Genomic DNA, 21,264 nt, shown 5'->3' on the forward strand with positions numbered 1-21,264 from the left:
ACACTAACTTAGCACTCCTTCTTTATATACTCACTTAAACTAGACTTCTCACCACAATATTTCTGGCTTTTTTTCTTATTTGTGGAGCATTATATATATTTTTCCACATCAAAAATGAATCTTTCCTCTTTTGCCTTTAACTATTTTCGCACCAAAATGGAATAATAAAAAATAATAAAAAAAAAACAGCATCTCCTTGAGTACAATCAAAAATTAGCCCGTTGTTTGAACAATTTTGCTCTTCAAATGTACATATGCCAAAAAAAAAAAAAACAAGGCTGCTTAAATAGCAGCCTCCAGTACATCTGCACTGCAGTAAAGCAGGAATTGGTACTTTTACTCCCGAATTTCCCCTTTGTGGGACAATAAATGCTGTTTCTATTCTATTTTAGCACTGTGGACAGGAAGTACTAGAGAAACACCAGCAGATGACATGGCTCCTGAAATCCCCATAAGGTTTGTCATGTCATAATATTTCCTTATTGGTTTGATTTAGTATCGAAGTCTTCAAAGCTAAATTTTGACTTTTAGTTAGCTGAAAGCAATAATCACCCAAACAGCATTTGTAAATCCTTAAAATACATCACTCTTTATGCAATCAGACTGGATAATAGGAGTTTTACAGTTTGAATTCAATAAACTCTCATCCTTACAATAATCTTTCAATTTTATAAAGAAAAACTACCTGCAAATACATCTAAATACACTGTCAAAACACAAAATCTTACCAAGTTGTTTTCTAGTCCAAATACCTGAGTACACTTGAATTAAGACAAAAATAACCTACAAGTAACTTTGCAGTAAGATATAGCAGATTGTTTTAAGTCAATAACTCCTTAATATTGAAGAAAAAGCGCCAGTCAGATTATTCCACTTAGAACATGGGAATAATCTCTTATTTTTAGTGAAATAATCTGAGTGGAACCAGTACTTTTTCTTCAATATTAAGGAATTATTGACTTAAAACGAACTAGTTAGCTGAAATGCTAATGTTAGCATGTCTTCTCTCTTTTGTTAATATGACATTATATTACTCTTAACACGTTAATCACGAGTCAAAAAAATATTAATAATAATACAGAAAAAAGTGTTCTCCTGCTTTGAAAGCATACACTGCAAAAACAAATTTTACCAAATACTGTTGGTCTAGTTTTCTTTTGCAAACATCATAGTGCATTTGAAATAAGTCAAAACTAACTTTCCAATAAGTTGTCAGAAGATATAAGGGCTTGTTTTAAATAATTCCCTAATATTGATGAAAAAGTACTAGATCCACTGTTAGATTATTTCACTTATACCAACATTTTTACCATATTCTAAGTGAGATCATTTAGCTTTTATTAATATAAGGGAACTATTGACTAAAAACCAACACCTGTTGCTGAAAAGTCTTGCTAGTTTTGCCTTATTTCAAGTGTCCTATGTTATTGGCAATAGAAACTAGACCAACTATACTTAGAAATATTTTGTGTTTTTGCAGTGTACTGCTCCTTCATTCTTATTTAAGTTGATATATTTATATGTCTGTACGCTGAGTACTTGAAACAGAAGTCACATGATTCATATATAATGATTTAAACTTACATGACATTTCCACATTGGAGGGTGTTTTGATTAAATGTTGTTTGGTATTTAATTTAATATTTACCTAATTTAGCTTCTTGTTGTTAATTATTATATCTTATAATAGTGGCTAAAAACACCTGCCGCTGTTATAGCTTCGGTTTGCATCATTTTTGTGTTCCACCGGAAACCCCAGCCACCGCAGTGCTAAATATGACAAGAATCAAGACATTCTGTACGCCTTGTTTCATAACGAGGCATCTAACTACTTTTGCATGAGAGAGGCTTTTTTTTTTTCTGGTGTGTGTTGCAGCAAGCCTTCCTCTCTGCTTTTGGGACCGGCAAAAATAGTGGTGGTGGATGTGAGGTCCATTCAGACTCTGTTATCAGCCTGCCCTACTGTCCCTCCCACTGCCGCAACCACAGACTGACCACACGCTGCAGCGAGAGTGCGCCCTTTATACGGCACGCTCACACACAGCCGGAGCAAGTGCAAATAATTGCACTGCAATCCAGAACTCCGTCCAGTAAAACACATGCACAAAGAGACGCATGAATCGACATTAAAAGCAGACACGGAGAGGCAAATTGCAGACGTGCCCAATTAGGCAAAAATGGATCCCAATAAAGATGAGCTAAATATAAAAGGAAATAAAGCGCCTCTTGCTGAATGCAGACAGGTTCTGACACAAACTTAGTTTGTCCTCGAGACACCACGTCATGCTGCGTTACATCTGCATATGCACATGGGTGTGAACGCAGCGTCTAAGCTAGCTTTAAACCCACAGCCGGTTGTTTTCAGGAGGAAGGGTGAAACTAAACAGTCTGGGGAAATAAACCTGTGAAGATACATCCTGCTTTACTTTGCTGCTGGGTATAAAGTATATTTTAATTTTGGTTAATTAATCACACTGATTTTAACGTGTTGAGAATCTTAATGCAATTAATTGGCTTCAACATACAAAAGTCCCGAGCCGGAACCTTTGTTCCAGCGTTTCTGGTACGTCCATAATTCTGAAGCAAGCAGCAGCCAAAGCCTCTTCTTTTGACCCAATGGTGGTTAATTTCTGATTCAAAAAAAATCTGAGCGGACGCTGGAAAAGACTGTTGTTGTGTGGAAGTTGTGCTAAAAGGAGTTAGCCGATCAGCGAAGCTATTCAAGGCTAAAAACACAAAATCTTACCAAGGGTGTTTAATTTCTAGTGCAAATATCTTAGATTACAAGTAACTTTTCAGCAAGATAAAAATGCTTGTTTTAAGTAAATAACTCCTTAATATCGATGATAAAGTTCTAGCTCCACTGGCAGGTTATTTAACGTATAACAAGACATTTTTCCCAAGTTATAAATTAAATAATCTAGGAATTTTTTATAAATATTAATTAATTTTTTATTTAAAACAAGCTCCTATAACTTACTGAAAAGCTACTTAGAAGTTAATTTTGTCTTATTTCAAGACAAAGATATTTGCACTATAACTATACCAAAACTACTTGGTAGGATTTTGTGTTTTTGCAGGGTGTATTCTAAGCCTGGCGGGCCACCAGGCTTTACTTCCGCCCCCGCCAGGCTAAGAGTTTTATGGGCTGTATTTACGGCTCTACATGCTAAAAACATCAGCAAATGAAGTGACAAGTAAATGACAGGTAAAGGATCAAAAAATATTTTGACACTTTAATTAGGGTGAAACAACTGAAGTGCAAAAAATTATATTTATTTATGTTAATTGTTAATATCGTCCAGTAACATAATTATATTGAGATATTTCCAAATTTCCTGTCAACTTTAAACATTTTTTAACTCAAAAACTCGGTGACTGCTCTGCTGTGGGCTTAGCTAGTTTTCTGGGGGGAACCCTGAGCATCTCAATGCCAAACATGTTGCAGCAATTAGTAAATTAGTATTGCTAATGTCCACAGTCCACATTTAAAAAGAAGGATTTTTACAAAGAAGCTACATGAATGATCAGGGATTCAGATCCCAGTCCCCCTACAGTTACCTAAAAATTAAGAATTAAATGTAATTTTTACCATTTATCACGATAGTACCACAAAGTATTGTATTAAATTCAAAGTCGATGTAGAAGAACCAGCAGAATCCGGGTATCCGAGGGAAACCCAGACCGTAACCATGGTGACGTGTTTTCCAGCAGATTCATAAAGTGTGTGTGAAAGTCAGCAGGGAGGTAAGGCGCAGTAGCTGTGATGGTTCCCAGATTCCCACTTGGCCCACTAACAGTTGTTCCCTGACAGTAACAGAGGAAGTCATTCCTCCCCCCCGAGCAAAAACATCTGCTACCTGTTACACAAAAACACACACGGCGAACCGTGGTGCCCCACGCTAGACGGGTTCCAAGGCTAAACACCACGTCCTCACGCACGCACGCACGCACGCACGCACGCACACACACACACACACACACCGTAAACATCCAGCAGAGGATTTCAGACAGTAAAAATGCAGGTCGTATCTGCCGGATCGGGGGCTGTGTGTCAGACGCTCCTCTCCACACGTACTCCAGACTTCTATCTGCCTGCTGCTAATTTTAGTCGCTTCTCCAGCAGCTGCTGCTGGGACAGAGGCTGCATATCAAACACAAACATCTCTTCATCATCTTCACCTGCAGACACGATAACCTGGATATGCATCAGTCGGCAGATAACGCTGAGCTAGCTCATTTTCATCCTGCATTGTTTAGCATCTTCAGTCAGGCGACACTCATTACACTGCAAAAACAAAATCTTATCAAGTTTTTTGAGGTCTACTTTCTGGTGAAAATGTCATAGTACATTTGAAATAAGACAAAACGAACTTACAAGTAGCTTTTCAGAAATGTATAGGGCCTTTTTTAAGTAAATAATTCCTTAACAGTGATTAAAAAATGCACCAGCTCAACTGGCTGATTATTTAACTGGTAACGACATTTTTTCCGTGTTATAAGTGAAATAATCTGCCAATAAAACTCAAACGTTTTCATCGATATCAAGGAATTATTGATTTAAGCTCATACATCCTGCTGGAAAGTAACCTGTAAGTTAGTTTTGTCTTATATGACAAGAACTATGTTTGGAGGAGTTTAAAGACAAAAACACACGGCGATGCTTTTTGTTCTTCCATTTGGGTTTCTATTGCTTCTAAAAACAACCCAATCGCTTTAAAACAAAAGAAACGCTGCCAAGTTTTGGCAATAAATTAATGTTTTTTAGTGTCTAGAAAACGAGCCGTTTCAAAAACCTCCAGAATGTAACGTTACAAAACACCAGGCACTGCCCGTCACCTAGTGAAGTGCAGCCAGTTACCTAGCAACCCAAGCAGAGCTCCAGCACATTTGATCAGCTAGTTTTACCGCTGTATGCGCTGTACAATGGCTGCTGGAAAAGACAAGTGCTTTGTTGTTGACTTGCCATCCAGAAACCACTTGCTGCTTTCTTTTTAGTGGTGCAGGAAGCTCTACTAATGCTTTTCAAAGATGCATGTAGTATAGTTGCTCATCTGTTTGCAGCCATTTTCATTTGTGAACATAAATGTCGAGTTAAGGGGGTTGCGACCAGCTGCAGTTTATTTAAATTTAAAGTGACAGGACCCCCTTAAATAACTCAAAATAGACAGAACTGGTCAGACTAAAATGTCATTAAGAATGATTTTGTACGAAAAACTGTAATAAACATGTTTGGTATAAACATATCCTAAGCTGTTCAAGGAAACATAATAGGTCAGAGCTTTTGAAACTGTAGCCCTGCAAGGATGGGGGTGGCAGCGTCATGCTTGCTGCCAGAGCATTGCATCCACCTTCAGAGTAAACAGCCAGTGTTTTTCAAAGTGTGGGCTGCAATACCTTGAGCAGCCACAAGGGGACATCTTTCTGCGGACCACAGAAAGATAAGGAGATTATATGAGATGTATAAATAGTGTAGTGAGCTTTTGGTGGCAGGAAGAAGGAAATGAATGTCTACACATGGCTTACAGGCATCAGAATCACTACATCTCATAAGTTTATGTCCTTACTGAAGCAGAGAAGATGCATCTCAGTGAATCCAAACTCTGACACGACTGATCTCCAATGGTTGTTTTAACAAATAAAAAAAGACACAAATGTGTCTCATAACTGAAATGTTGTTTTAAACATCACAAGTAGATAAATGTGCCACTGTAGTGGTAGTTTTAGACACAAAAAACAACAACAATTTGACTTTATTTTCATCAAAAATGATCCCTAGAAGATCACAGTTCGGTTCAAATAAGCACGCAGCTCCTGTTTCATCTTATAATTAGAAACCTGGTGGCCGGTGTCTCCGGTAACAAACCCCGAACACGGCGAAGACGAGATACAGGGAAGGACAAAGAGGTTTCCTACGTCCTAGCTCCCATTCCAGGAGACGATTACATCCTGGAGAGACGGGATCCCTGCCTTTCCCGGTGTGAAGAAGTGGAACCAATATGAGGAAACGGACTAAAGAGGAAGGTGGGAACGCTCCCATCAAAGCTGGGAACCGAGTTTACCGGTCGCCATGGCGATTCCCGCTTCATTACGTCACATACAAACACCATAATTTAAGCAGCAGAGGGTAAAACTCACTTTTCAAACATTGGTGAGATATGATGTATACAATCGTTAATTTAAGAGCTGGATGGATTTTTATTCCAGTTCGGCCTCTTTATGCAATCTGACACAAAGTGATTGAAAGCAGAGCTGCTGTGAGTTTGGCCGCATCGCAGCATTAATTTTATACACTTCTCCACACACTGCTTCAGCTTCTGCAGCGAGAAACTAGAGATGAGGAGCGACATGTGGGCGAGTCAAACCTGAACCTTCACTGCAACATAAAGACGATTCCAAAAGTCGGCCTTCTACCACCTGAAGATAAAACAACTAATGTCACAGCGAGATCCAGAGCACATGTCAAACTCAAGGCCCCGGGGGGATTTACTTAAATCTAAGCTAGCTAGTTAGCAAGCTGGGTAATATAACAGCTAGTTAGCGTTAGCCTCAACCACCTAGAACCTGGCAGTTTCTCAATAAACTTAAGACTTGTGATAAACATATTTAAGACCAAATTACATTCTTTTAGGACATTTTAAGGCCTTAGTTTTAGATGAATTTAAGACTTAAGGATTTTTCAGAAACCCTGAATATTGTCGCTCGATGAAATTGGTAATTATTGGTTGGTATTTATTGTGACACACGTATGGTAAGGCATTTATCCCAATAAATGATCAACAACACGATACAGAAGACGAACAATCAGAAATCCATGTTGGAGAAACAGACGGCGATAAACCAGGGAGGATGCGATCGGGAGACATCTGGGGAGCGTCCACACGTGGCAGCCATGACAGCAACACAAACTAAAAACCACTCTCCCCCTGAAACCTCGTCTAGGCTTTTATGAGGCAACCCCTCCGTCCCACAGCGGACCTCCCCGGAGTCCCGACCGCCAGCGAGTGGCGCACACTCCGTCTCATCCTGAAGAAACCGCTGCAGATTGCATTCCCTGCGTCGACCCCTGCGTACCGTAGCTCGCCGCGCCCTCCGACCCCCATCAAGGCTCCGGGAATCCCCCTCTGCCCCTTTTCCTCTGGCAGTGTTGATGTTACAGGCAGACTGTTTGGTTGTGTTTGGTCAGGGTGCAACGACAGAACTAAACACGGGTATTTACCCTGAGATAACCGCCCAGTCTGGATAAGCTCTGTGTGGATTCTGTCCCAGTACAACCAGCAGACTTTCTGTCGTTAAAGGGATTTTCTGTAAAGGCAGGTTATGAGCAGTCAGTATCTTACCTGGGGTAGGAAACTGTTTTCACGTCACTGTTAGGTGATAATTCAGATTGGTAAAAGTAAAAATGGGAATGAAAACCAATCAATCAATTAAACCAAAATAATCAAGTTAAAAATACTTGAGAGCCTAAAAAAAGTCTATACATTTTTTTATATAAAATATTTTGTTTTTTAGTTTGTTTTGGTTTATTTACCTTCTAAACAATAAAACTGAGCAATATTCTAATTAAATATGACCTATTATGCTTCGTTGAACGTTAGGATTGGCCAGTGGCTATACAAAACATTTTTATTTTATTTTTTACATCTTTCTTTTATAAAACAAGATTTTAGTTTGATCAGCTCCGACGTTTCTGAGCTGTTTTAAGACATTTTGTCACTTTAAATCCAAATTAGGATTGAAGTGCAGAAAAAAAAATTCTATACAGATTCCTAGTTCTGGCAATTTTGAATCAATTCAAAATGCTCAAAAACTGATTTTAGTTTCTTAAATGTTTTGTAAAATTACAGTTTTTTTTATTTAAAAAGAACTCAGGCAGCAAAGCCATCCCATACTGCTAATATAAATTAAATAAAAGACTTTTACGCACAAACTTATTTTGGTTTAAATAGTTTGGTATAGTATGTTATACATTTAAATAAATGTCATATTTTTGTTCACACTGTCTTCCTTTTCTCAGTCACATAGTTTAAACAACCTGTAGAGCGTTTGAATAGAAAAACTGGTTTCTGAATTAAAAATAATTTCTGAATCGAATTTTAACCCTAAAAATAAAAAACACTGAAAGATTCACATTTCTTTAAAATGTTTATATTTCTGCACAGTTTTGGCTTAATTACAGTTTTTTACACCAAATGGCCTTTTTTGACTCCAGTTGATGATTAATCGATTACTAAATTAGTTGACGATTATTTCAATAATCAATTAATCACAATTAATCTGATTAATTGTTTAAGCCCAAACCCCACCATCCATCAAAAATAGATTATCTAGTGTTTGTATTTTCTCATATTTTCTCACCCAGCTGTATTTTCTTGTCATGGTAAAGAAATCCTTCTTTCCACCAATAACCTTTTGAAGAATCCAACATTTAGTTTCCCTTTGGGATCAATAACGTAGTTTGAATTGAATTTGAGGGTAAATACCCCACAGGCTGCAGTTTGAGTCCCTGTCAGCGCTGACCTAACTCTGACTCATAAACTGAAACTCAGAGCTCTGACAGGCGAATGATTGAAGTTTTGATTTCAGCTCTAATTGAGAACCTGCGGTTGTTTAAACAACCTATGATTACAGTGAGCGATGTATATTCCCAGTATGAGTGAACTGGTTTGTGTTGATGTGGGTGTGTGGGAGCAGACCTGCAGCAGAGTGCCATGGATGTGGTTTTGTTGGATGTTGGGTCCCGGTTCTGGAGGGAGCTCCTGCAGTAAGGTCCGGACGGTGGACGGGATCTGGGTGACGAGTACGAACGGGACGAGGGCCCGGGCCGCCATCTCTCTGGTCCGGTACACGGCCGACCGACTGCATCTGCACAGCAAACATGGTGGCAGCGTGACAGAAAATCTGTTTAACTGAGACGGATATCGCAAAAGGTCAAAAACCTGAGGTCAGTTTTGTAATTACACTGCAAAAACAGAAAATCTTAATTTTTTGTCTGGTTTCTAATGCAAATATCTTTGTAAACTTGAAATAAGACAACACTAACTTAAAAGTAACTTTTTAGTAAGACATAGAGGCTTGTTTTAAGTAAATAATCCCTTAATATTGATGAAAAGGTTCTTGTTCTGTTGGCAGGTAAATTAACTTAAAGGACGGAAAAGATATCTTATTGTAAGTTAAATATTCTGCCAATGGAACAAGAACTTTTTCATCAATATAAAGAAATTATTTACTTAAAACAAGCATCTAGAGCACGTGTCAAACTGAAGGCCCAGGGGCCAAATCTGGCCCGCCATAGTTTTTTATGTGGCCCTCTAGACTCCAAATTACATCAATAAGTTCCTCCAATTTTTCACAAATCTGCAAAATTCACACAAAAAATCCCCACATTTTTTCTGATTTTACCGCATTTTTTTCTCAAAATTGGTGAAAAACATTGAGTTTAAGTGACTGCTGCCTCAGCCTTCATGGATGTTATAATCCGTGATCAATACGCCGATAAATACAAAGTCTCATTTAACATCATACATTAGCACACATTTTTCTAAATTAGAACCACAAAATCTGTGATTTTGATTGGAAAAAACACACAAAAACAATCAAAATGCTGTAGGGACTGATCAGTGGTTATTTAACTTTAAAGTACAAACAGCTATTTATTGATATTTCAACAGTTTTATGGGTTTTATCAATATATTCTGGCACAACCGGCCCTTTAAGAACATTCAGATGTTTGATTTGGCCCAAAATGAAACTGAGTTTGATGCTCCTGATTTAGATTTTACTATAAAGTTACTTACAAGTTAGTTTTATCTTATTTCAAGTTTACTAGTCTAGTTTTCATTAGAAACTAGACAAAAATACTTGGTAAGATTTTGTGTTTTAGCAGTGTATTAACCGGTTAAGTCCAGACAGTATGTGAGGTTCCTCACGGCTCCACTCTTTATTCAACACCCCTGTGACTCAATTAGAGCTGATTATGGAGAACAGCACCGTTTCTCACCATGTTTACGCTCAAAATGTGACTAAATGACCAAAGTTGTAGTTTAAGGCAGAGTTTAGGACTCAAATGGACTCAATTACCATCAACACAGCTCATCCAAAATGCTCTGTTTGTAAAATATTTATAAATAAATGTTGTTAATGATCTATAAAGTTCGGATTGCCTTGGACCAAAATGCCCTCAGGTCGTCAGAAACCTCTCAGGATTTTACCGTTTTCTCGTTGAACCATCAGTACGTCGCTAATAAATTCACCACTTATTTGATTTGGCTTCTATTTTTGCTTATATCTTACATAACCTTGCTTTCATTCCCTCACCCAGTTCCTCGACTTATTGCAAACCTTACAAAATCAACATCTCCTGGACCTGCAGATGAACGATAAACCCGAATTCAAATATTTTCGAGTCATTAGCTGACCGGGCAGGAAATAGTAAGCGACGTCTTGTTATTGCCCACACGCAGACATTTCCCTCCCACGGTCGCTTGCAGCGCTCGCCGGTAATGCTGAGTATGGCCTGTCACCCTGAGAGTAAAGCTAAAATTAACCTTGTTTACAAGCCGGTAGAGTTTCCTTCTCCGGTGTCATAACAGAGCCGGAGCGGACACGGGGGGAAGGACACGACCAGAACATGAATGAGATAAGACAGACTGGAAGGGGCAGATCCACAGTCACTGGAGGAAGAAGGTAATTTCAGAAAGACTTTGTTTATTCTTTAGCTAAAACAGCCACTTGAAATAAAATAAGCAACAAGCCTAATTCAGAAATTCACACAAAACACAGAAAATGTAGCATCGCTTCATCTCTGGCACAAAAATACAGTCTGAAAACTTTTTCTTTCAGTTTACATTTTTAATCATTTCTAAAACTTTATTTCAGTTTTTTTAATCATTTGAACAAAAAAACTCAGTTAATGGAAATAAATCGATCAGACGAATCAGATTTACTTTAAATCTATCTTCTTGGTTTATCTAAGATGCAACAGACGATTATTTTAGCAATCGATTATTCTACGGATTATAATCTGGCACATTCTGCAGATTTCTCATTTCACCTTTTAATGCTGCGTTCACACAGAACATGTCGCGTCTCTTTAAGTTCGACGTGTGCGCACTTTGTAGTCAGATGCTTGACATTTTGCTCTATCCGGGCGTTGGGACGAGTCGTGGTTTTGCTTTCCTGGTCTCTTTGTATTATGAAACTGAGAAAGTGGCACCAAACTATTCATAACGGAGGCTCAGACGTCTTTGCTGAGCATTTTGTGTTCAGCTTTTATTGAACAAACGACGGCTGAGAACGGCGCGACGCGCGTCGGAGCCTCTCGCCTTTATTTCCTCTCTGTTTCGAGTAGCGGCGGATTAAGTCATGAGATTGTCTTGGTTTTATTTACTGAAATCAACAGAATGTCGGCGTCGGGTGAGTGTTTGAATTCACCAGATAGTTCAGAGGTTTGGTGAGTTTCATAATCTCGCTGAAAGCCGACGACGGTCGCTGTTTACGTCTCAGCCCGGTTTGATGCCCTGCTGACCTGCATCTCCTGGCCGGACACCAACTTCAGCCGCCACTGCGTTACATATCAGAGTCGCTCTGATTGGTTGATGCTTCACGGCGAAAGTTTAGATTTTCCAACTCGGCGTTGAACGCTCAAATCCCTCAAAATGCTTCGACCGCGCAGCAGACGCCTGGTTGAAGCATTTTATAGAATATTATAAATTCATTCGAAGATTAAAATAAAAAAAATTATTCAATGGCTTTTTATATAAGAAAATAAGTATTGCATTTATATTTTAGCGCTTAAAATGCGATAGCATTCCTGCATATTTATGGGTGAAGGTTTTTTTTCTTTAATTTAAGTGTAAAATGTGTATTTGTGCACTGAAATACGTTATACTCAGAATTTCTGAACCGTTTGAAATAAGATTTGTTAGTTTATTTTTACATGTTGACCACAGCAGTCAACATATCTGTCAGTTTTTAGTTCTTTATTATTTATTTTACCTGGGCTAATTGCGTTGACTGAACAAACTAAAGTTGTTTTTACATATTTGACCAAATTTGTGTATTTAAATGTACTGTACTGGTGCAAAGTTATCAAATAAATTAGTAATTCAGTACATTTATGTCTGTGTTTTAAAAAAAACAAACATTTTAAGTGAAGGCAGCACTGTTTCTCTGATCGGTATCGGCTGATATTAGACCCCAGATATCCATTTCAAAAGTGAAAAAAAATGGATCGGTGCATCTTTAGGCTCCAGGAAATCAGACTATTTTTACTTTATGTCATTATACTGTTTGGCACACTCAAAAAAAAACAATTTAAGTTTAATATTTTAAAAATAGAAACGAACCTGACGGTAATAAACTGGCTCAGTCTTCACTTTCTGCCACTCCCCTCCTCCTTTGTGGCCCACATGTTAGCTATCGGTGCCAATTTGTCCCAATGAAGCTGTTTTGTAAAAGGAAATGACAGTTTGGAAGGGTGTAATTTTAGAAATGGCAGCGTCCCCCGTGGGATCCGTAGGCAGACTGTTGACTGGCAACAACGAGGCTCATCTGGGCCTCATTTTCAGAGCAGAGAGAACAAATTACTCCACTGAAACTGCGAAACGAGCCCGGACATCGAGGTGAGAAAGAGGAAGTGAGCCTTTAACTGTAACAAAACCAACGGCTTACTTTACCAATTAAACCGTTTTAGTTGTTGCATAACTTTAAAGGGGCAGAATTATGTGTCTGTGTTAACTTCAGTTGCTATAAAAATGCTACATGTACATCAAATATGACTCAAAGGAAATGTTACGCTTTAAAATTGGGCCTCTGTCCCTTTAAAAGCTCCTGCCCTTCCTGAAACTCAGTCAACACAACATTTCCCCTCTATCAGGACCATAGCAACATTTTTACCAGTGCTGCAGTAAGTGTTTGCTAATTGCTGCTGGCTAGTCTGAAGGAGCTGCTTGTCACGAGGAAGGTGGAAACTCTGAAACTTGGAAACCGCTGATCCAAGAAGGAGCTGCGCCTTAAAGGCGGGGCTATGTTCACCCAGGTGTTTTGCACAGCTGAATGGTTGCCATGGCGATTAAAGGATTTCTCAAACATGCCAGGAAGAATCAATCCAACACTCCAGATATGTTTCTGAGGGAATAACATTATAACACAATGTTGAGCTCAAAAAAGTTGATTTTACATCAAACTGCCCCTTTAAATATTAAATAGAATAAAATAAAAACATTCATGCTCATGGAGTTTTACCAACTTTAAGTAGTTTATAACTATCAACTTTTCTACATCTGGTGAGTTCCTGTCCGTTATCTGCAAATGTAACATCCGTGATGACCCGATTTTTAGGTTTTACAAAATTCCCAATTAGGTTTAGGTTTGGACTTTGACTAGGCCATTCTAACCTATGGATTGCTGAGTCTCCTGTTTACATCCCCAGCTGTAAGACAGATGGGATCTACTTGTGTGTTCTTCTGAAGGTGATTTACTGCACTGTAGTTTATTCAGGAGAGTCAGAGTAATGGGGGCTGAATTCAAATGGATGCTTTTCAGAGTTTAAGTTGGAAAAATGTTGAAAACTGGATCATTTTCCATCCATTCCATAGCTATGGATCACTTTGTGTTGCCTCATCACTTTAAAAGGCTGAAGTTTGTGGTTTCATTGGAAAAAATGAGCAGAATTAAGGGATTTGAAAACTTTTACAAGGCGCTGTATAGTCACTTCTAATGTAGAAGTGGGCTGACTTTCTAAATAATAAAAAAAAAGGCTAAAATTTGACTCTAGGGTTATATAAATGGGAGAAAAAAAATCAAATTCAGCCAAATAAAACAGGCAGCGATAAATCTTAAAACATGCAGCGCCGCAGATGTTGGCTACGCTGAAATAAAATCGGTTCACATCAGTGAAAAGCTTCTCAATGGTCCTGATGGGAACACAATCCCACACGTCGTAATCAGACATGAAACCCAGGAGCTTTTTCCCTGCTGATGGTGAGAGCAGATTTCATTCACTTTCCGCCCAATGAAAAGACAAACACCGATACGTCATCAGCTCCGACGGCGGTCCGCTCGTTAACGCGCAGCCTTTAACGAAGCGGCGAGCGAGCCAGAGACGGTAATCACCATGGCGACAGCAACTGCAATAAACGTGTCCGCTGCTCGTAATCCTCCAGATCGTCGTGAAATGCAAAGACACCAGAAAAATAGTACAAAAAAATATTAAATATCTCAAAAGAGGAGGCAAAAAAAAAGAAAGATCTGATCTCTGTACATAAACGTTTCCCACCGTAAAATTCAAGCACTTTTCAAGGAAAGTTTCCAAACTTTTCCAGCACCAAACTTTGGAGATAAAAGCTATCCAACTGAACTAAAAAAAACAGTTTTAATTCACTGTTAAATTATGTAATTTATTACTGTGGTTTCTACATTCTACTTAGAGAGAGTACTAGAGCCACACAAATAAAAAATAAAAAATTAAATTATGAGAACAAAATTAAATTAGAAGAAAATCTTAAATTTATGAGTATAAAGTCAGTATATTACAAGAATAAAATTGAAAAATTATGAGAATAAAGTGGCAACAATATGAGAATAAAAAGAATTTAGCAAAAAATAAATAAATCCCCCAATTTTAATAACATTGTTTAATGTATAAAATACAAGATGATCAATAAGCTATTAGGAATCATTAATATACATTACAAGGTAAGCTAAATAACTTTTCTAAATTTCTTTCAGTAAATAAAACTACTTTTAGCAATTCTAACTAACCTAAAACAGAAAAGGTTTAGGTTCTTGTTTTAGAAAATGAGACAAAAATGTATCTGTGTCTGAAAATATTTGGTTTTCAACTGTAAATAACGTTTAAATATCAAGAACTTTCCAGTAATTCGTACAGAAAATCCAAGAACTTTCCAAACCTGGAAAACACCTAAACGAAACTCCAGCCTTTCCAAGGATTTTGTGCAGCTGGAGAACTGGCTGATAAAGGAACCGACCGGATCAGACACGGTCTCTCATGATCATGGGACGGGTTGAAGGTGAAAATCGACTCGAGCCAGAAAAGTTGAAGCAGAGCCATGTTTGACTTTTCAAATTCGTGGGCTTCATTTTGGCCAGAAGAGCCGCATTCCTGGCCTGACAGCCACAGAACGGGCCAGAGACCAATTTAGGTCTCCACAGAACATGAGGCTTTAAAAAGAAATGACTCAAAGACTAATTTGCTGAAAGGCGATGGTAGATTATTGCCTCCAATGCAAGTGAGAGAAAGAGGAAACAATCCAGAAGAGAAAGGCTGGATATTCGTTCAGGTAGATGTGAATCAGTCTTACTCCTCCGCCGTGTTAGAGGACATTTTTAATGGATGGCCAGGCCACCAGCGAGAGGTTTGGTGAGAAGGTAGCAGCTGTTTCTGATTATTGGGAAATGGAAAAATAATGTAAAACCATTTGAAGCTCCGTGACCGATCTCCCCTCACCAGGGTGACACATAAAACATCTCGCCAGTTAAACGTTTCTCCGTAAACTCTGACTCATATTTTACTGGGATTTAAGTTTAAGGGCTGGACAATCAATCAATAACATATGAATCAATAGATAAAACGTGTGACAGAATCTTCCAGAACCGCACAGCATTCTGGGGGACGTAGGCAGACCAAAGGCAAAGTCAGTAGAATCATCTCACTCACTCTTCGGTTACCTAGCAACTCACTCATTCTGTGGTAGCCTAGCAACGGCCTGTAGAGTAACTGCCGTGGTTTAAAGTTCCACCACTTAAAATTAAAAAACTACCGGTTGAAGTGAATAACTGTGACAGTTTGACAGAATTTCTGATATTTAAAACTAAAAACTAATAAATAATTATTAGTTTATTTTATTTATTGATATAAAATGCTTACATTGTGATAAGTTTTTCAGTCATTTCATCCAGCACTAATTACACACGATTCTCTGAATCAATCCATAGTAACTGTTTTATAATGTGTACTTTTAGGATTTTTGGTTCATATTTTGGTGTTTTCATATTTAAGTTTCACTTTTTGGTTGAACAAAATGCCCAAAATCTGATGTTAATGTTAAATAAATATTAAAATAAGTGTTAAGTCTAAGTTGGATAAGAAAAGTAACGTATGGAGTAATATGGTGTCTATCCATGGCTAGATTAATTAAGTAATATTAGAAATATTTACTTCATCCTCCTACAAAATTCGATGATCCATGACACTGAAAATCAGTGCAAAATTTAATTATAGCAGTAATTTGACCAAAAAACTCATTAAATACATTAAGCCTTTGCTTAGTAATAGGAAAAGTGTTTGTTTTTTTGTCTTTATTTTAATAAGCTGCAAAACTAAAGATTATTTTAGTAATTGATTATTCTGAAGATTAATCGCATCAAAACATGGCACATTCTACACATTTTCCATTCAACCACTTTTAAAAATGCATTAAAATTAGCAAATGAACAAAATTCCTTTTGTTAAAATAAGAAAATAAACATTCTCAGAGCTTGAAGTGGGTGAAGCTATACCGACTGAGGAGTTTTGGCTAGAACATAATTATATGCAAAGCTGTTTTTATCTTAAATGCAAAACGTATATATATCTTACCTTAATTGCTGCTCTGAATATGTTAGTTTTTTCCTCGAATGACCTGTTATTCAGTCTGTATTCTCCAGTTGAAATTAGTTTCAATTGATTAATCGCGATTAATCGTTTCAGCCCTACTTTTTTTCCACGTTGCCATCACAATGAGGCATTTGTGTGTAATATTTTGAGGAAAAAGATTCATGTAACATGACGCAATGTTGAAAAAGTGAATACTTTCCGGATGCACTGTATTTCACCTTAAAGTAGGGTAAAATTCACTTTAATCACCAACCTGGGCAGCGCGCAAATCAACAAGAAGTAAATATTAGGCTAATTTCGACATAATATAAATGCATTTCACTTTGTAAAGTAAATAACGCCGTGTTGAACTGGAAGCCAAAACATGAAGACAACCATTTTTCCACTCTTCTTCGACACGTCGTCTATTTACAAAGGACAACCAGCTGTTTCTTACTGGAACTGCAGATTACGTTGGAGGGAACACAAGATGCCAACCTTTCAACTGGGTTTTCCAGCGAAAGTCAATTAGACTCCTCCCAAATACTTTCCATAAGTATTTTCCCTCATCTCCAATCCGAAGGGGAAAAAATGAAGGCTGTAACCATAGTTTCCCATTTGTCTGGCTGGTTCACAACAAAAGAAACAAAACAGAACTAAACAGGTCAAACAACCACAGAAGTACAAGACATCACGTGAAAACAAGCCAGATTAGACAGCTGGGGAGTCTCAGCAGACAAAAACAGACTCACAACAGAAAGCTTATCTCGTTTCCACCCATAATAAACATTAAAACGTACAAAACGACAGAGACCTGCAAGATGCATCTGTAAAAATAACAAAAATACTGAACACGTTTATAGAACAGTTATGGAGGCACCTGCATCAACACCAATATAAAGAGGGAAAGTCAGTAATGTTGAGACTGCGAGGGTTTTTTGGTGATGGTGAATTGTTGCACACGTGGAGCTGCAGTTGTGCTGCTGATATTTCTGTGGTTATTGCTTAATTATCTTCATATAAACAGAACAAGCAGCTGAAATAAGCAACAACCAACAGAGAAAGGAGAAGCTGCTGCTCACGTCTAAGTTTTCCAGAAACAACACGCCGCCATATGTAAAAGGTCAAAATACTAATATTTATCATCATGTAATTAGAACAGAAGCTCCCAGCATAATGCACCAATCCCCTTTTTTCTCTTCCAATGCCGATATCTGAGGTTCAGAATTAACCAATACCGATCTAATACAGATAAACAATTCTGAATTTACTTAAAATGTTTCCTTTTTTTGAAACACAGACATAAATGTACTAAATTACTAATTTTGTTGATAAATCTGCCCCAGTACAGAACGAATTGAAATTCGCCACAAACTTGGTCCAACATGTCAAGACAACTTTAATTTCAGTTATAACAATCAATGTAAATAAATAATATAGAAACAAACTGACTACATTGATCAAACATGGAAATAATAAACTGCAACAAATTTTCTGTCAAACGGTTCAGAAGGTGAAAGTAGGAAGTCTAATTATTATGTAAAATAAATAAAGCACAAAGCATAGAATTAGACTACGTAGATCTGCCCTTATGGATCGGCCACATGACCACTGATACCCAATTTAGAATTTTTTTCAGTATTGGGACCGATACAAATATTAATGTTCAATTGGTGAATCTTAAATGGAGGCCATCTTGATTCCATGCCTGATAAGAGATCTGACCCAAACAACTCGCTGCAGTCAAAGTAAATGCTAAACGGTTCTACTTTTCAGGATTTTAAACACAGCAGAAGTGGTTTAATGATTTAGTACGAATGAAAATTCAGGTCTGGCTTTGAGTGTCAGAAACTTTGGGTTTAAAGTGAGAAGTTTCTCACCAAACACAAACTAAAAGAAATCCAAAATGGCCGCCGTTTACATGCTAAAAACAGACATGCTCAGTTATAACTAACTGTTTATTTGCGCTTTTGATTATTTTTAATCATATGAAAAAATACAGAGATACATCACTACTGCTTGCATTGCTAATAGTCGTTAGCTTGATCACTTAGCGACAAATTCCCACATGGGAGTTTAGCCTTTGATACAAATGGAGCACAGATCACTCCTACCTCATGATTAAGGGCCTGAAAGGAGCGAGTCCCAGAGGAGAGGACGACCCATCCATGGGGGAGGGGTAGAGGCGGCTGAGCACCAGCAGCAGCAAAAACAGGCTGGGGTGGAGCGTCACATGACCGCTGTCACTAAACACAAACACACAAATAACTAAATGTTAGCAGAGGCGCTTAGCTGTTAGCTGGCAGCTGCAAAAGCAAGAATGTTTTATATATCTTCGTATCTATCAAGAAGACCTGTTAGACAGAATATAGTTAGGATCATTTAGCTAAATGATGCTAATTTAGTTAGCTTCATTTAGCCAAATGATGGTCATGCAGTTAGCATCGTTTAGCTTGTCATGAGAACAATTAGAATCTGCTGGCTGTAAACAAACTGTAACAACTCATTTACGACTTCACAGTTACACAGAACAGCTAACAGCATTAGCATTGACATAGCTAGATTATGACGTTTGCAGATGACATTGTGATGTGTCCAAGTTCGAGCTGCATAAAACTTATTTAAATGCTACATCACCTTTTGAAAAAAAAAAAAAAAAAAACTCAACTTATAATTTCAGGTAAATATCTGCTGTAAGAAGTTTGTCATTTTTGAAGAACCATTATTTTGTTTTGTTTTTTAGGTTATGAAATAAACTAAATAATCTTGGGGGAAAATTGGAACCATTTTATTTTATGCGCTAGTGATATTTGTTTATAAAATGATTTTCAGTTATGGGTTGTTGATTGTAAAGCAGCAGTTTATTTAGCCTACCATCAAAGGAAAAATGTGGCTTTACCTTTCAAAGTCATATTTTCACATTTGTATAAAAATTATGCATATGTAAATATTGGAGCTGCAACAAATGGTTATTTTAGTGATTCTGTTGATTATTCTGATGATTAATCAATTAGTTGATTAAAATTGGCACAGTCTGTGTAGTTTTTATTTAATCACTTAAGTTTATTTTATGCAATATTAAAAGTATATAAAAGTACAAAGAAGCAAATAATTCGATTCATTTTTTAAATAACAAAAAAAAACATTTTATTACCTAAAATGCAAACTCCAATCAGCAAAATTAGTTGACTATGATTCCAATAATCAAGATTGATCCCATTAATCATTTCAGTCATAGAAAATATGAAATAACTTGAATAAATGTATATTTATTGGAACATTTTTAAATGTCAGTTCCAGCTGACAATTATTAAGTTTGAAGATTAAATATTGAGCTACAAATACAAAATATAAGACAATAAAATATCTATGATAGATGTTGATTACTGACGCTTTAATGTCATCCTATTGTGTAAATTTAATTTTAATCATTATTTTTGGAAAACTCATTGCTTTATAATTATATTTATCAGCATCAATGCCACCTTAAACACCTTCATCATAACCTCATACAGAAACTGTGAGCCATAAACTTTCTTTTATTACACATTCCGACACGGTCGACTCTTCATCCTGAGCTTTTCATCTCCATCTTTTCAACTCTCATCCCTTCCAGCTGAGTCAGAGTGGAACGTTTTCATCTCTGCCAAACCGTTCATAGTTTTCACTCTGACTCACTGGCGGTGCAGAAACACAAGAGGAAATTAAATTTTTACTCCACAAGAGTTTCACTTCTTCTCTTCCTGTTATGTTAACAATGGAGATCAGAAAGAAAGAAGAAAATGTCTTTGTTTATAGAGTAAGGAGGGCTGGCAGCTGCGCTTTGTGAAGGTCTGTAAACATGAACGTTTTGCTTATGTTACCAAAGGTGTGTGAACGCAGCGTCCTTCACAGACGCCTCCCCGCGACGACGCCGTGTGCTTCGCGTTATTTCGCTCAGCAAACGCACACAGAGCGCGTTCAAGTCGACTTCATGGGAAACGAAACCGCAGCCAATTTGGAGGCGGTCAAACATTTAAACGGTCAAAATCAGAGGGACAGGATGTGAGGTCATACATCCAGCAGGAAAAGAAAATGTCAAAATCAGAGGGACAGGATGTGAGGTCACACATCCAGCAGGAAAAGAAAATGTNTGTAAAAATCAGAGGGACAGGATGTGAGGTCACACATCCAGCAGGAAAAGAAAATGTCCTCCCAGAACAAATTTTATGGAGTGGAAGAAAATGTTGGTTTGCGTTCCCTCGTAATAAATTAGCAAATACTCCATGGTCACAAATGTTGATTTAAAATTTTAAATATTTAGAGGTTTAGAGAAAACATATGTATGCATTCTGAATTTTTTTGGTGCAAAAAACTAATTGGAAATCAATTTATTAACCCTTTAAAGTAGGAATGTCAAACTCATTGTCATTTTTTGGGCCAAATCAAAAATCTGAATGTTGTTAAAGGGCCAGAATGCATTGATAAAACCCATTAAACTCTTAAAATATCAATAAATAGTTTTTTGCTTCAGCATTCAATAAATGTTTCTTAAAATTAAATAATCACTAATCAGTCCCTGCAAGATTTTGTGATTGATTTTGTGATTTTGTTTTTGCAAACAACATCACAGATTAACAGATAATTAATGAAATAGTAATGAAAGTTAAAGGTCAATAGGTCAACAA

General features: G+C 37.3%; 1 protein-coding gene across 1 annotated transcript in view; it reads right to left on the bottom strand.

Moving 5' to 3' along the window:
* Window positions 1-21,264, bottom strand: part of thada (THADA armadillo repeat containing) — a 113,732-nt gene that overhangs the window by 47,906 nt on the left and 44,562 nt on the right. The window contains exons 28-29 of the mRNA XM_008430387.1: window positions 18,712-18,843; window positions 8,697-8,865 (exon numbers count right to left, since the gene is read on the bottom strand). Of these exons, the coding sequence (XP_008428609.1) occupies window positions 8,697-8,865; window positions 18,712-18,843 (301 nt within the window). The remainder of the gene's footprint in view (window positions 1-8,696; window positions 8,866-18,711; window positions 18,844-21,264) is intronic.

Source organism: Poecilia reticulata, linkage group LG15, assembly GCF_000633615.1.
Source record: "Poecilia reticulata strain Guanapo linkage group LG15, Guppy_female_1.0+MT, whole genome shotgun sequence".
In the NCBI taxonomy this organism is placed as follows: Eukaryota; Metazoa; Chordata; class Actinopteri; order Cyprinodontiformes; family Poeciliidae; genus Poecilia; species Poecilia reticulata.